The sequence below is a fragment of the Pongo abelii genome, chromosome X (assembly GCF_028885655.2).
Source record: "Pongo abelii isolate AG06213 chromosome X, NHGRI_mPonAbe1-v2.0_pri, whole genome shotgun sequence".
Taxonomy (NCBI): Eukaryota; Metazoa; Chordata; class Mammalia; order Primates; family Hominidae; genus Pongo; species Pongo abelii.
In genome coordinates, this window is record NC_072008.2 from 113,718,944 (window position 1) to 113,733,570 (window position 14,627).

A 14,627-nucleotide genomic window follows, 5' to 3' on the forward strand; every position below is an offset into this window, starting at 1 on the left:
ACTAATACACAGAGGGTGTAGATAACCGAGAGTATATGACTGTGTTGCAGCCTAAGTATACAAGCGGTAGACAAGAGAAGGAGGGGTTGGCACAAGAGACACGGTGGGTAGAGTGAGAAGGTGAGTGGTTAGTACAGGGACCATGGAATATTAATAAACCTTATTTTTAGAATCACTGCAGCATACCTTCTTCATGTTGTTTTTTATTGTTTTTAATTAAGCACTGCATGTTTTATCTTATTTTTTTCTTTTACTAATTCCTTAAAGGTTATGAAACTGAGAAAGCTGGCACAGCAGGTTGCTAATTGCCGCCAGTGTCTTGAACGGTCAACAGTCCTCATCAACCAAGCTGAGCATATCCTGAAAGAAAATGACCAGGCACGGTTTCTACAGTCTGCAAAAAATATTGCTGAGAGGTCAGTTCCTTGTAAGCGCGTGAGCTTTCTATGATGGTGTTGGTATAAGGGTAGAGAAACTTTTAGCTATATTGATAGGTGTGTGCTCTTCTCAGTCTGCATGCAGTTTCTATTGCTTTCATTTAGTTATTCTGCACATAAATCCTTTACGGCAGTAATTTTTAGGCCTTTATTTAATCACTCACTCCTTTCTAAATTAGATGAGCGTCATGAACCTTCTTCCAGAGGAAAAACAATGCATTTAATAAATATACACAGATAATTTTCTGTACTATTTCAGAGGACTCACAGATCCTTAGAAGCCCATCCATAAAAAAGTCCAGGGTCTAAAGTGAAACATTATTCAGTATAGTCACCAAGACTTCAAGAGGCTGCAGAGGCTCATTAGGCCAGATTTGACCTCCATATATCTCCTTCTCATTCATTGAAGACCTTGGCTCCAGGCTCACAGTATTCCTCCCATTGCCTCTGCCATCATTTTGGGTGAGTTCAGCAACAATCACATGGCTGACTCATCTAATGCTTTAGCCATCTAGCTTTTTTAACATCCCCTCTAACAGTGACTCTCACCTCAGAGCTCCATCTCATCCACCCATTTTCATGGACCACATGCTGAACTTCACCATCACTCAGAGTTGCACTGAAATCATAACTTAAAACACCCCAGTTTTTAACTATAACCTCTACTTAGCAACTCTTTTTTCTTATTTTTGTTTCGTTTTGTTTGAGACAGAGTCTCACTCTGTTGCCCAGGCTGGAGTACAGTGGTGCAATCTTGGCTCACTGCATCCTCTGCCTCCCAGGTTCAAACGATTCTCCTGACTTAGCCTCCCAAGTAGCTGGGATTATAGGCATGAACCACCATGCCTGGCTAATTTTTGTATTTTTAGTAGAGATGGGGTTTCGCCATCTTGGCCAGGCTGGTCTCGAATTCCTGGCCTCGAGTAATACGCCCGCCTCAGCCTCCCAAAGTGTTGGTATTACAGGCGTGAGCCACTGCCCTCAGCCAACAATTCTTTTTTTCTTCAAATACATATATACTTCAACTTTGTTGAGACTGCTAAGGCCTGACTCCTATACTTTCTTCTGACCTACCAGCTATTTCCTGTCTTTACTTCTTTCTTTAGCCTATTTAGGATCTGTGATTTCTCACTTCAGATACTCTCTTTTCAATATTCTCAATCCCCTTGCCCCATTGTCCTTTTAACATACCAATCTGATAAAATCCTAACCCTGAATCAGTCCCACTTTTTCCATTCCTATATTTGAGTTGCAGCACCCTACTGGAGAAAATCACATAACCAAAGAGGTCGGTACTACTGCATCACAAATGTATAGCTTCTAAACCTCACCTGGGCCTTCAGTGCTAACCTGAAATCCTTCTGCATTGCTTTGATCAGCTTTCTTTTTAACTTGTCATCATAATGGCTATCTCAAATCTTTTGTACTTACCTCAAAATTCCAACTCTGCCACTTTTCTGCTTATGCTCAGTAAATGCCCTCTTATTTTACAAAGAACAGTAAGTGTGAAATAATGAATTCAGCTTCTCATATCAAACTTCTGAACACACTTATGTCCACATCCATTAACTTCTGCCTTCCTTCTGATTAAAATGGAAGAGATGTCTCTTTATTTGTGCTTTGGCCAAATACACTCTTTTTTCCGTAGCTTCAATTTATCCCTCTCTATAGTTGACTTCACATCCATTTTTAACCCACTCATGTCTTTCCTACCTAAAACCAACCAAACAAAAAAACCCCATGACTTTCCTCTACTTCATATCCCCTCCAATTATCACCTGTCCCTCTCCTTCCCTGCACAGCAAACTTCGAGACTTTACATTTCCTCACCCCTAATTTACTCTTCTGAAATATTTAAAATGTATTTATATCCAAGTACCTTGTGCATAGTTAGAAAGTAAAATATTACTATAAGTCATATTGCAAGAAATAGCAATCTCCTCATTCTCAATGTCTGCTCTCTGATAATACTATTATCAACAGAGTTCTTACTTTGTACTGGGCATTATTTTAAGCCTTCGTAAGTATTAACTCACTTAATCCTCAAAAAAACTTTACGAGGTAGATACTACTTTTATCCCCATTTTATAAATGAGAGAACGATTTTCAGAGAGGTTAAATAACTTGCTTGCAATTGTCCAACTAGTAAGGGGCACAGGCAAGATTCAAATTTAGGGACTCTAGTGCCACAGTCTACACTCTTACAACAAAGCCAAGCAATTTCAGCTCTATCAGGTGTTTGTATCGGCAAGACCTTACATTTCTAAATAACATCCTTACATTGGTAGTTTAAATTTTTTTCAACTTTAGACAGTATCAATTAACTTCTGCAAATTTGGACTTTTTTTCTGCCACTACTTCTACAAATACTTTTTATGCCACTTCCTTCCTCTCTATTGGGGATTCCAATTACATGTATATTTGGCTGCCTGAAATTGTCCTATAGCTTACCAATGCTCTATTTTTGTTTTGCAGTCTTTTTATTTTTTTTGCCATTGTGAAAACACATGCAAGTGTGTTTCATTTTGGGTAGCTTCTATTGCTATATCTTCAAGTTCACTAGCCTTTTCTTCTGTGATACCTAATCTGCTGTTAACCCCTCCAGTGTATTTTTTATCTTAGATATTATAGCTTTCATCTCTAGTTTGATTTGGGTCTTTTAAAAAGTGTCTTCCATATCTCAAGATATTCAGGCTGGGTGTGGTGGCTCACAGCTTTAATCGCAGCACTCTGGGAGGCTGAGGTGGGAAGATCACTTGAGACCAGCCTAGGCAACATAGCGAGATTCTATCGCAAAAAAAAAAAAAAAAAAAAAAAAAAAAAGCCTGCATCTGGTGGCATGTGCCTGTAGTCCTAGCTACTTGGGAGGCTGAAGAAAGAGGATCTTCTGAGCCCAGGAGTTCAAGGGTACAGTGAGTCATGATGCTGCCGCTGCACTCCAGCCTGGGCAACAGGACAATGTCTTGTCTCTGAAAACAAAAAAAGATATTTAGCCTTTCCTCTAGCTTTCTGAACATATGGAATACAGTTAAAATAATTGCTTTTATGTCCTTGCTTGCTAATTCTAATACCTGTGTCATATCTGGGTCCGTTTCAATTGGTTGCCTTTTCTTCTCATTATGGATTGTATTTTCTTGATTTTTTACCTATCAGGTAATTTTTTACTGGATGTCAGACTTGTTAATTTTCTCTTTTGGGATGCTGTATATTTTTGTATTCCTATAAATATTCTTAAACTTTGTTCTGAGACACAGTTAAGTTACTTGAAAACAGCTTGATCCTTTCAAGTCTTGGTTTTCAGATTTGATAGGTGAGATCAGAGCAATGTTTAGTCTAGAGACAATTTTTCCCCACTACTGAGGCAAAACCCTTCTGAGTACTCTATCCAGTGTGCTGTGAGTCATGAGATTTTCCAGTTTAGCTGGTAGGAACAGACACTATTGCTAGACCTATGTGAGCGCCAGGGATTATTCCCTCTTATCTTTTTGGGTGGCTCTTTCCCCAGCATTATGCAGTTTCCTCGCATGCATTTGTTGATCAGTATTCTGTTGACTACTAGAGGGAAACTCTGAAGGTCTCTAGAATTCTCTCTGCAGCTGTTTCCTCTCTGGTACTATGTCCTGTGAACTCCAGCCAACTTCGTCCACTTGGATTCTCAGCTCTGTCTCCTTAATTTTAGGGAACTCGTTGGGCTCTGTCTGGATTTCCCCTTCCTGTACCACTTGATTCCCTTAAGCTTTTCAAACAAACTCTCCTATAGTTTCTTAAGAAAGAGTACATGGGAAGTAAATTTTCAAGAACTTTTTGCCTAAAAATATTTCAAGTTAATTTTCACACTTGATAGGTTGGAAATAAATTTTGAAGGCATGACTTCATTGTCTCCTGGCTTCCATTATTGTGTTGAGAAGTTCACTGCCGTTTTGAATCCAGATCTTTTGAATATAACCTATATTTTAAAATCCAGAAGCTTAAACAAAAGTTAATATTACTTTTAATTGACAAATCATAGTTGTATACATTAATGGGTTACAATATGATGTTTTGATATATGCATATGATGTGGAATGACTAATTGAAGCCAATTAACATATCCATTACCTCACCATTTTTTGTGGTCAGCCATTGAGATTTACTCTTTTAGCTATTTTGAAACATACAATATATTATTATTGATTATATTCACACTGCTGCACAACAGATCTCAGAAACTTATTCCTCCTGTCTAACTGAAACTTTATACCCTTTGTCCAACAACTCCCCATTCCCTCCTCCTCCTACCAGCCTCTGGTAACCACCATTCTACTCTCTATTTCTATGAGTTTGATTTTTTCAGATTCCACCTATGTGCGAGATCATATGGTATTTGTCTTTCTGTGCCTGGCTTATTTTACTTAGCATACATCCTCCAGGTTCATTTATGCTATCAAGGATAACAGGATTTCCTCCGACTTCAGTGGCTGAAAGGTATTACATTATGTATCTATACCACATTTTCTTTATCCATTCATCCATTGATAGAAACTTAGGTATATTCCGTATCTTGGCTATTCTGAATAATGCTTCAGTGAACATGGGAATGCAGATATTTCTTTCACATATTGATTTCAACTTCTTTGGATATATACTGACTAGTGGGATTGCTGGATCCTACAGTAGATCTATTTTTAGTTTTTTGAGGAACCTCCATACAGTTTTTTATAATGGCTGTACTAATTTATATTCCCACCAACAATGTATAAGGGTTCCCTTTTCTCTACATCCTCACCAGCACTTATCCTTCCTCTTTTTAATAATAGCCATTACGATCTAGAAGTTTTAAAGATCTTATCTTTAACCCAGTTTTTCTGAAATTTCACCAAGATTTGCCTCTGTTATAGATTTTCCTTTCCTTTCCTTTCCTTTCTTTTCCTTTCCTTTCCTTCTCTCTCTCTCTCTCTCTCTCTCTCTCTCTTTCTCTTTCCTTCTTTCTTTCTTCTTGTTCTGTTGCCCAGGTTGGAGTGCAGTGGCATGATCTCAGCTCACTGCAATCTCCGCCTCCCAGATTCAAGTGATTCTCCTGTCTCAGCCTCCCTAGTAGCTGGGACTACAGGCTCACACCATTACGCCTGGCTAATTTTGGTATTTTTAGTAGAGATGAGGTTTCACCATGTTGGCCAGGCTGGTCTCGAACTCCTGATCTCCAGTGATCTGCCCACCTTGGCCTCCCAAAGTGCTGAGATTACAGGTGTGAGCCACCGTGCCTAGCCCATTGTGGACTTTTTGTCATTCATTTTTCCTGGGCACTCAGTGAATCTTTCTAATCTAAAGACTGGTGACCTCTAGCTCTGGGAATTGTTCTTGTATTATTTGCTAATAATTTCCTCCCCTTTATTCTTTCTCTTCTTTGTTTATGGGACTTTGATTAGTGAACTGTTGGACATCCTAGACTTTTTTCTCTAATTTTATCTTTTCCATTTTCCATGACTTTGTCTTCTTATTTTACTAAGATACTTCCTTAATTTTTCATTAAATCCTTCTATTGAAATTTTAATCTCAGCATTCCTAATTTTATTCACAAGAGCTCATCCTTCATCCTTGTTTCTTTTTTAGCATTCTGTTTTTGCTTTGTGGATACGAACTATTTGGTTTTCTTCTTGAGAATATTATCATTTTAAAAAGTTTGCTTCTAAACCCTGCATTGTCTGGGTTTCCTCCCAGTTCCTTTTCTCTGTTAGTTTAAATTGCTGTCTTTTCCTAAATATCTGGCAAACTACTGGCTGTGTGTTTGAGTTTAAGCACTAAAAGATGACTGGAAACTGTGAGTGGATGGGAATAATTTATGGGTTGGTGAACTTTGCTATAGGATTATAAGGTTGAATGCCGGCTTTTTATTGATGGACTCCCAAGTGTCAGTTCTGTAGGTCTTTTCTCTTGGGTCAGTTTCCCTTGGATGGAATCCTCCAATTTCCCGCTTTTGATTGGAGGGGCAGCGGTGTGGAAGGTATAAACCTGGCTGCCAGCATTCTGGGAGCCAAGGAGGGAAAAGGAGCTGAGAGTTTTAAGACTGCTTTTAGTATAATGTCAAAGCTCAGCAGAAAGTAAAACTCACATATCCTGCCAGAATGAGGGAAGGGTAGTCTCTGGTTTAGTGTGCATGAATCTGTGGATCTAGTTGTTCCTCATGCAAACTTTCAACTTTCTGTGGCACTAAATCAACTTGATGTTGTTGGCTTCCTGATCTAGCTTTCTCTGGTCTGTTATTGGTTACCACACATTCATCCCTTTCTAGCTTCCAAACATTTGTTGACAATCTTTTACTTGTTGGCATCTCTTTTCCATTCTCTTTGTCTTTGTGGGTTTATGACATTTCATTCTTTGACTGTTATTTCCGTGAGAATTCATGAAAGCAAAAATAAAACATATATTCAAACCACTGTATTTAATAATCTCTACTCTCCAACCCTCTGAAATGTTTTGTCCCACTACCACACCATTGAAAGTATTCTTTTCAAGGTCACCAAATGAATACCTTGTTGCTAAATATAATAGACACCCCTTTGTTTCATCTTACTTGATCTCTCAGTAGCATTTGTCCTCCTGATCATTTTTACTTGAAATTTCTCTGCCCTTACCTTCCATGAACACTCCTGGTTTTCTTCCTACTTTGTTGTTTTTGTTTTGTTTTGCCTTTGTGAGCAGTGTTTCCTTGGCCTATTCCTTTAATGCTATTGTTCTTTGTGATTCTGTCTTAGGTTATTCTCTTCTCTCATTACATGTTCTCCTTGTTGCAAACTCATTGGTTCCTAGGGCTTCAATTACCATCTAGGTGGTTATGATTCCCAACTCTTTATCTGAATCTTCTTTTCATAGGCTCAGGTATAACCTGAGGTGTAGGTGGAATAGATGACTATATATGTAGTATGACTTGAGAATCATCTACCCACCTTCAATACCGGTCTCCGACAGGGTCTGAAAATTTCCCCCACCATTATGCATTGTGTTGTGTTAAGGCACCATGACTTCAGTTAAAATGAAATTTTAGCTGGGAGAGATATCCCTTTCCCCTTACAAATGACACCTTATATTATTTGCAATAGAAACCAAGGCCTTGCGAGACTGCAACAAGATCGCTAATGTTGTGTTTTGCTTAAATAAAAAAACACAGACAGTCAGATACACACACACACACACCCCACCATGTCACTTTTAACCCATTCTTAACCTTTCGTCCATCGTTAACATTTAGGAATAGAGTATTCTAATATTTCTATTTAGATATATTTCACAAACATGATATGCTATATATACTATATTATACTCTACATTTGAAACAATGTATCACAAACTTTTCTCTATATCATTGGATATTATAAAACCTGATTTCCAATTGCTTCACCTTATTTTATCTTTTGATGTATAGTACATTACTTAACTCAGTCTCCACTGTTAGACAATCAGGCTACATATGGTGTGTTGAGTGCCCTTGTAGTTCTATCTTTGCATACATTTCAATTATTTCCATAATAAAAATTTTATGAAATAGAACTGTGGTGTCAAAGAAGATTTATATTTTAAGCTATTTTGAAATTTAATGCTAATTTGGCCTTCAAAATATGTATCAATTTCAATCCTAATACAAATATGTAGGCATTATTGACTATAGGCATAAAAACTCCTATGCTGTTATTTGTTCGTAATTTAAATGCTATCTCATTTTAATTTATATTTCTTTGATTTCTCATAAAGTTGGACTTTTTAAATATATTTATTGGCCATTTGTTTGCTTTGACTTTGTTTTCTTTGATGCTTTGTGAATTAACACTTTTTGTTTTATTTGTTTACACTTATGCTTATTCCAAGACACTTTAAAATCTGGTCTCTTTGCCTCCAATTTTGACCCTTTCCCATCCCTCCACTGAAGCCGTAGTAGTATTCCTGAAACATGAATTTCAGCATATTATTTCCCCACCTAAAATGCTTAGTGACTCCCATCGTTCTTAAGATAAAATCCAACGTTTGTAACATGGCCTACAAAGTCCTGCATGATTTTGTCTCATTCTCCAGGCTTCAAACAAGAGAGAACACACACACATCCACATAGTCTTTGCTTAGTTAACTCTTACTCATTACGTAGGTCATTGGTTAAAATCGACTTCCTCATGGGAGATTTCCCTTAGCTCCCAAGTCTCTTCAGATAACTCCTGTGTATGCTCCACTCCCTTTGTAGCAGCACTTCTATTGCCCATGTAATGTCTTTCTCCTTCATGATGTGTGAGCTCTTGAAGGCAAGAACCACAACAAAACTTGTTCACTTTGTGTATCTCCAGTGCCCAGTACAGTGCCTGGCACATTAGTTGTGCTTAATAAGTATTGGACAGATGGATGGAGGAAATAAAGAAGATTGGAGAGGCCAGAAAGGAATTCCATGAGCTAATTTTCTAGATTAACTGTTATCCTAAAGAAGTTGTTGTCTCCTTACTCACCAAATCCTGGCTATTCATGTGAGAACTTAGGATTGTACTGAGCTAGTCTTTCCTTTGGCCTGTAGTTTATCCCTGAAACATCTCTATTTTCAGAAACAATAAGAGATGTTGTTGGTAGATGTATAGCAGGGTATATGTACATGAGGATATGTATTTTTCAGTTTCCCATTCCCTTACAACTAGTTCACCATAAAAGTTTCCTCTCTGGTCTTCCTACATTCAATGCCTTTTCTCTCTCCTCTAACCTACGTATTGTTGCCAAGTGAATGTTTCTTTCCTCATCATCATTTACATGTTCAAGGATCTTCATTGGCTCTGATTTAGAAGATCTTGCACAGGACTAAAACATGTATATTTTGGCAAAAGCTCCTCCAGATAATCCTGATGTGTAACGATGCCTAAGAATTGCTGAGATATATAAAATATACCTCAATTTTTTGAAGAAAAGAACAGTCTAAATGGTTAAGGGTATAGAATTTAGAATCAGATGGACATGGGCTCAATTATATTTCTGACTCTTACTGGTTGTGTGATCTTGGACAAGTTACTTAGCATTTCAATGTGTCAACTTTCTCATTTGCAAAATGGAAATAACATCTACTACATAGAGTTATGGTAAAGAGTAAATTAGATAATGTATATAAAGTGAATGCGCAGAGCATTGTATATACTAAGCACCCAATAAATGTTAGCAGTTATTTTGTTGTTAGTCATTCAATTGTTCATTCAACAATTATTTCTTCACTATGTGTCAAATGCTGTGTTGGGGTCATGGAAGATATTAAGAGGTACAAAATAGGAACCCTGCTCTTGAGACTCTTAGAATTAGTTGGGAAGATAAAACTATCATAGCACTATACAATCTGAGGATAATAAAGTGAAATATAAATATTATAAAAGATCACATAGGTCAGGCACGGTGGCTCGCTACTGTAATTCCAGCACTTTGGGAGGCCAAAACGGGTGGATCACTTGAGGTCAGGAGTTTGAGACCAGCCTGGCCAACTTGGCAAAATCCCGTCTCTACTAAAAATACAAAAATTAGCTGGGCGTGGTGGCGGGCACCAGCTAGGGAGGCTGAGACATGAGAATTGCTTGAACCTGGAAGGGGGTCGGAGAGGCAGAGATTGCAGTGAGCTGAGATGGCACCACTGCACTGCAACCTGGGTGACACAGCAAGACTCTGTCCCAAAAAAAAAAAAAAAAATCACATAAAGGATATATTTAGGGAAGGTGTTAACCTAGCATGCTGACTTGCTGACTAGCATAAACAAAAAAGAAAAATCTCTCTCAAACTGTTTTTACCAAGGCTTTAAAGGTCTAGTTTTGATGCTGTCTGCCAGATGGAAAATGATGCAGAGGGGAAAAAATCCTGTATTTACTTCTCAAAATTAAGACCGGATGGGGGAGTGTGTTTGGGGGGTGAACATATGTGAATAAATATGGTATAACTCTTAATTGGTTCCTGATGATTAAAATTTAAATGGTTTCCATTGGAAAGGCACAGATATGATATTTTCACTAAATAAATCAAGCCTTACAAGTCATTTATTTTCACCTTGTTAAACCAGAAATCAAACACTGGGTGAAGGTTGCAACCTATTTTGATGTATATTGATGTACTTTTCTCTTTTTCAGGGTCGCTATGGCAACTGCATCTTCTCAAGTTCTGATTCCAGACATCAATTTTAATGATGCCTTTGAAAACTTTGCTTTAGATTTTTCCAGAGAAAAGAAACTGCTAGAGGGGTTAGATTATTTAACAGGTGTGAAAATACTGTGCTTTCCTTCCCATTTAATTTTTTTTCTTCTGGTATGCTTTTATTTAAAAATAATTTGAAAAAGACAATATTTATAATTTACATATTTTATAATCTTTAAAATGATGCATGTATCTTTTCAGACAGAATATATTTTAGTTCATTAACAGAAAAAAAGATGATTTATGATTTGTTAACTATTTCTAGGGTCAAAATGGGTATACCATCTGTACTTAAGAGTAAAACACAAGAAATTGCTGATAGATTTGTCCTTATGAATCTAACAGTAATGTATTGTTGCTAGTTATGAGAGTAGAACTCAGGTGACAATTAGGGAATATTAGAGAATGCCTTACGTGGGTGTACGACCAAAATGGTTTTAAGGAAAATTAGGTGTTAGTAGATCAGGAAGAAAAATGTAAGAAATATCTGGCTCTCAGACAATTTTAGAAAATGAGGAATGCAACCAGCCTGTTAAAAATGCTAGCTTTCAGGATTATTTAATGATCATTTCATGAAAAAATATACACAAACTATTTTTTAACTGTTTTGTTACTATATTAAATAGCTGCTCCTTATTGAACATCTACTTTATTCTAGACACTGTATATTAATTTTGTATCTTTAATCCTTACAACAAATCTATAAGTTAATTATCACCCCTATTTTATAGATGAGGGAACTCATTATTTTGCACTTGACTATACAGCTAAAAATATATAATGGGGCTGGGCACAGTGGCTCACGCCCATAATCCCAGCACTTTGGGAGGCCAAGGTGGGTGGATCACCTGAAGTCAGGAGTTCGAGACCAGCCTGGCCAACACGGCGAAACCCTGTCTATACTAAAAATACAAAAATTAGCCAGACGTGGTGGTGGGTGCCTGTAATCCCAGCTACTCAGGAGGCTGATGCAGGAGAATCACTTGAACCCAGAAGGCAGAGGTTGCAGTGAGCCGAGACTGCATCACTGCATTCCAGCCTGGGCAACAAGAGCAAAAATCTATCTATCTCTCTCTCTATATATATATACTCATTTTGAAATTAAAAAAAAAGTTGAAGACCATATGTTAAGACAACCATATAATCACTTTAATGTCTACATAAGTGTTTATGCAGGCAGACTAGACAGCTGGGGCAATCATCACAAAAATTTAGGCTTATATCTTTGCCTAAAATATTTTTATTGTTGTAGCAAAAGTGGTTTTAGGGAGCTTGAGATCCCAGCATTTTGCTTCAGGTTGCATGGTTCATGCGATCTAAAGATTCTCTATTAAGAAAATCTCTTCAAGAGATGTTGGGTTATGCAGGAAGAGTAACAATTGTAAAATTCCAGAAGACAGAGTATGCTTTCCTTACTTTCTTTTCCACCTTTCCTTACAGCCCCAAACCCACCATCTATCCGAGAAGAACTCTGTACTGCCTCCCATGACACCATTACAGTCCACTGGATCTCGGATGATGAGTTCAGCATCAGCTCCTATGAGCTTCAGTACACCATATTCACTGGCCAGGCTAACTTCATCAGTAAGTCATGGTGTAGTTGGGGCCTGTGGCCAGAGATAAGGAAATGTAAGGAAGCAGTAAGCTGCTCAAGATTGGCCGGGGCGCCACGAGGCAAGTGTTTGTAAGACATGTTAGGTTGTTTAGCATAGTGTTTCATAGACAGTGTAAGCTCCCCAGGGCATTGCAAAGATCTTACTGATGGGTAACAAGCAAGTTGTATATTTCCTTGCTGGGCAGTTGCTGGGGCCATTCCCATTCATTTATGTAACCCTTAGCCTTTCCTCAATTAATCCATGTCACTCCACTTTCCTAAGGAGAGTACAGCTTGGTACTTGTTCCTTGCCACCATCATTGCTGGTTCTGTGTGTATGAACATCTCTCTCCTTGACTCTTCTTCTACTTCATTATCGTGGTAAAATACATTATGTTCAAAGACTTTTCCTTTACCAAACCTACCTCTATCAGTGAATATGGTGACAAGCCTCCTGCCTCTGTCACTCTTCCCTTTACTTCTTCCTTTCCACCAAGAATTATGCTAAATATGAAAACATGTCAGTGGGCCACAAAATGAAAAAGATTAACAAAGCTGTTGTTTAACTCACATGTTATGGTTTCACTTTCTTGCGAATTGGAGCAAGACAAAACAGAGTAGGAACTTCACTCATGCCAGTCAAGAGGGGTTGAGCTGAAAGTTCCCCTCAATGCCCTGGGTGCTGTGGGGGCGGGGATGGGTGATGGTGGAAATGGAAACAAAAGCAAAATTAAAGCTGGATTCAAGACTGGAACAGATTCCCAACCTAAAATAACATCTCCATAGCTGCAAATTAGTATTTTCTTTTACTTTTTTGTTCCTGCTTTTGTGTCTGACTTCACAGGCCAGCATGAGAGTAGTTTTTCCAACTAACCCCTTCAAGTAGGCTTCCTTTTCCTGTTTTGTGACAAATCTGGGGCAGAATTCTGTTTTGTAACAAGGTGGGGTGGGGAGATGAGAGGACATTTGGGGATCAAACTCTAAAAAACATTTGCCTCGTGCAGCTCCAACCTAAACCACTTGGCCCATGTAGCTATGTTCCTGGGTGTTTCTTCAGATTGTGAAGTCACAAACTGTAATGCTTCACTGATTTATTTGTCTCTCCTACTCTGGAAAGTCTTAGCGCCAACAACTGTGCTTCTTTTTCCTGATATGGGGAAAGCAGTAATCTCCCAGGAATCAAGAAGTCTGAGAAGTGACAAAGATCTAAAGGTTGTCACCTCTGTTTTCAAGGTTATATAGTCCTTTGTAAAGAAAAGCTTAAAGGATAATTCTTAACAGTGATAGGATCATAGCATCTTAGAATTGGAATGGACCTTAGAAGTCATCTAGTCTAATATTCTTCCCTCCTACCAGACACCCAGTAGATAATCATCCTATCTCTGCTTGAACATTTCCAGTGATAGGTACCTCACTTCTAACAAAACAACCCATTTGATTGTTGTGCAGCTATAAATAATGGCCAGTGCTTCCTTATAAGAGGCTTAACTTTTCCTTTTAGTAAATAATAACGACAATAATAATTTACATGTGTATTATGCTTTGCCATTTACAAATGCTCCCACATACATTATCTCATTTAGTCCTTATGGGTGCTTACTTAGCCTTATGAAATGTTATTAACTCTACTTTATAGGTGAAGAAACTGGGGCTCAGGTTGAGTGAGTTGCCCAAAGTCACAGAGCTACGAAATGAGGGAGTCAAGGTTGCAGCTTGAGCCTGTCAGACTTCAAGTTTAATGCTCCTTGAAGTAAACCACAGCAACCAGTTAGTCCTAGTTCTGACCTTTTGTGCCTCACTAACAAACCTAATCCATCTTTCACATAACAGTTCTTCAGATAATTTTAGTTAGTTCCTATGTCCTTCTAAATTTTCTCTTTTCCAGGCTAGGCATCTTCCTTTCTTTCAATTGCTCCTCATATGGTATAGTTTCAGATCTTTTGCTATCCTAGTATCATTTTTAAGAACACACTCCTGTTTATCACTGTGCTTTATAAAATGTTCTGTCAATGAAGTGAATTTGGTACTCCAAAAGTGGTCTGAGCACTGCAGAGGATAGCTGGATTATTTCTTTTGTACATTAGCTGATTCCCAATTGCCCTGTACCTTTTTTTCAGCAGCCACTTTGACTACTGACTGTTTACTGAGCATATGATCAACTGAATTTTCTATGTATTCCAAATCCTGTCCTTATACAACTGAATATCTAAAACAAAAATACAAAGCCTTGAATTTATCCCTAGTACATTTTATCTGGTTAGTTCTGCCATTTCATTTCAGCATGCTAAAATCCTTTGGGATACAGATTCTACCTTCAAATATACTTGCTTACCCTCACAGCCTGCCTTCTATTTCTTCCTCTAGTTATTGATAGAAAATTTTGTTAGAACAAGGACAAGGGCAGAGGCCTGAAGCAAAATTTTGGATGGCAA

At 37.9% G+C, this 14,627-nt stretch overlaps 1 protein-coding gene across 6 annotated transcripts in view; it reads left to right on the plus strand.

Annotated features, from left to right (window-relative positions):
* The window catches only part of MID2 (midline 2), a 101,389-nt gene that overhangs the window by 79,678 nt on the left and 7,084 nt on the right, over nt 1–14,627 (plus strand). For 4 of the 6 annotated variants that reach the window (XM_054544942.2, XM_063721035.1, XM_002831971.5 and 1 more), the window contains 3 exons: nt 268–416; nt 10,538–10,665; nt 12,042–12,185. In XM_054544942.2, coding sequence (XP_054400917.1) covers nt 268–416; nt 10,538–10,665; nt 12,042–12,185 — 421 coding nt within the window. Of the gene's footprint in view, nt 1–267; nt 417–10,537; nt 10,666–12,041; nt 12,276–14,627 lie in introns of all 6 variants that reach the window. The other 2 variants (XM_009235148.3, XM_002831972.5) reach the window with 1 other exon arrangement.